Here is a 2,500-nt window from a genome sequence, read left to right as displayed (position 1 = left end):
TGTTTGTCGGGGATGTCGAGGCTCGATAAGCATGACCTGGAAAGAGTTTTTGGAACTTAGGAAGACGCTGAAGACGCACGGAAATGCTGTCGACTTCCTTGGGTCTTTTAGCGTTGCTCTCGACGAGAACAAGTTTCAAATCTCAACAGTTTAAAACTCCTTAGCGATCGCCCATCCATTGATTCTTTTCAAAACTGGGCTACAGCCGTGCCTCTGTTACATTAGACAGGCCAACTTTCCCCCTGCTGGCGCGCGCTCCCGCGGTGACTGATTTAAATACATTCACAAATCCGACCTTCATGATTTGCTTGCTGCCTACTGATGTGGTTAAACAACAAATATAGCAAACATTATTAAAAAAGAACAGACAACGAATGCCGTGCTAAGACAGCCTAAGTGAAACGGAGAATAGTGGAAGCTCGAGGAGGTTTAGAATGACAGTATCAGAGGAGGATTGGCGCGACTGTCATTACCTACTGCAGAAACACATGTCTTCGTCATGGATAAGAGGGTTGTTGAACATGTTTCAAAATGAACACTTCCCTCAACGTCGGCTATTTTTTCTCTTTCTCTGGGAATGTTTTAGGACCTAAACTCAACTTAAATGGACTCACTGAACTACTAGGCTACAGAACTACTGACTGAGCCGCGCCATGCATTGGCTGCCAGCAGATACAAGCGAGGCGACACAGCGTGAGCGCGCAATCACCTATGAAGTTCAAGACACTTAGGCCTATATTACAATTACAAATTATTTATGAATAATTATATATTTTTAATGTCCATTCGTCCATGGCTTGTAAATTTCGTCTCGTCTTAGTCTGCTTGACGAAAATATTTTTTTATTTTCGTCATATTTTGATTTGCTTGAGGCAATTTTTAGTTCGTCATCGTCTCGTCATCGTCAAGGGAAAAAGGGGCGTTGACGAAATATTTTCGTCATCGTCGTGGTTGACGAAATTAACACTGGTGTGTGTGTGTGTGTGTAGCCATGCTCTGGAGTCCTACACTGCGTTGTGGTGCTAACCTGTGTGTGTGTGTGTGTGTGTGTGTGTGTGTGTGTGTGTGTGTGTGTGTGTGTGTGTGTGTGTGTGTGTGTGTGTGTGTGTGTGTAGCCATGCTCTGGAGTCCTACACTGCGTTGCCGTATAATGAGCGGAGCCCCTGCCCCCCCTCCCCCGTCCTCCGCCCGGCCTACCAGGGCAGCAACCCCATCAGCGACGTCTGGGCCCGACACGCTCTCAACATAGTGGCGAAATACATGAAGAGGTGAGCAGGGGGTGTGTGTGTGTGTGTANCTGTGTGTGTGTGTGTGTGTTGTGTAGTTGTGTGTGTGTGTGTGTTGTGTAGTTGTGTGTGTGTGTGTGTGTGTGTGTGTGTTGTGTAGTTGTGTGTGTGTGTGTGTTGTGTAGTTGTGTGTGTGTGTGTTGTGTAGTTGAATGTGTGTGTGTGTGTGTGTGTGTGTGTGTGTGTGTGTGTGTGTGTGTGTGTGTGTGTGTGTGTGTGTGTGTGTGTAGTTGTGTGTGTGTCTGTGTGTGTGTGTGTGTGTCTACGTGTGTGTGTGTGTGTGTGTGTGTGTGTGTGTGTGTGTGTGTGTGTGTGTGTGTGTGTGTGTGTGTGTGTGTATGGGTGTGCAACCCCATCAGTGACGTCTGGGCCCGACACGCACTCAACATAGTGGCTAAATACATGAAGAGGTGAGCAGGGGTGTGTGTGTGTGTGTGTGTGTGTTGTTGTTGTAGTTGTGTGTGTGTGTGCGTGTTGTTGTTGTTATTGTAGTTGTGTGTGTGTGTATGTTTGTGTGTGTGTGTGTGTGTGTGTGTGTGTGGGGGGGGGGGGGGGGGGTTCTGTCCGTGTCCAGGACTGAGAGAGATTTGTGTGTACATTTGTTTGCAAATTTGTGAAGTAAAAAAAAGTCTGCTTGGGCCACTCTGAGGAATGGCCCATTTGGCGTAGCCCCTTAATGCACGCCGTACCTCCAGTGGCACGCTGTAATAGTCATTGAAATGTAACTACCATAGCACTACAATACTATGACACAACACAGGCCCTTTAGTAATGCACCACGACTTGGTCATTACCATACTGGTAACAACAAATGTATGAAGCCGCTTCTTAAGGGGTTAAATGTTATTAGAAAACATTCAACAAATGATACTAACTTCTGTACATGTGATCATGATTCGGTTGTGCCGATAGACGATATCATTGTCCATCGGCGATGGACAGCTGGCATCACGATGGACGCAAACATTGTGATGCCAAGGAATCCTCTACTTGTGTATTTTTGAAGCCGCTGCTATTGTAATCATTATGGTGCTCGAAATCAGATGAAACATTACGGTAAAATTTGTAGTAGCAGTGGTTTCAAGACTGAACTGACAGACACACAAGCAAGCCTCAAGCAGAGTGAATTAGCTAAAAAAAACACATTGTAATAAAAACTTGTGAACTAAGCCCGACTACTGTTTGCTGCAGATGTCATAGTCAAAGTGTCATAT

At 45.7% G+C, this 2,500-nt stretch overlaps 1 protein-coding gene across 1 annotated transcript in view; it reads left to right on the top strand.

Moving 5' to 3' along the window:
* adhfe1 (alcohol dehydrogenase iron containing 1) overlaps positions 1-2,500 on the top strand; it is a 22,230-nt gene that overhangs the window by 16,083 nt on the left and 3,647 nt on the right. The window contains exon 10 of the mRNA XM_063217055.1: positions 1,116-1,268. Coding sequence (XP_063073125.1) covers positions 1,116-1,268 — 153 coding nt within the window. The remainder of the gene's footprint in view (positions 1-1,115; positions 1,269-2,500) is intronic.

The sequence above is a fragment of the Engraulis encrasicolus genome, chromosome 2 (assembly GCF_034702125.1).
Source record: "Engraulis encrasicolus isolate BLACKSEA-1 chromosome 2, IST_EnEncr_1.0, whole genome shotgun sequence".
In the NCBI taxonomy this organism is placed as follows: domain Eukaryota; kingdom Metazoa; phylum Chordata; class Actinopteri; order Clupeiformes; family Engraulidae; genus Engraulis; species Engraulis encrasicolus.
This window is presented reverse-complemented; position numbering and strand designations above follow the sequence as displayed.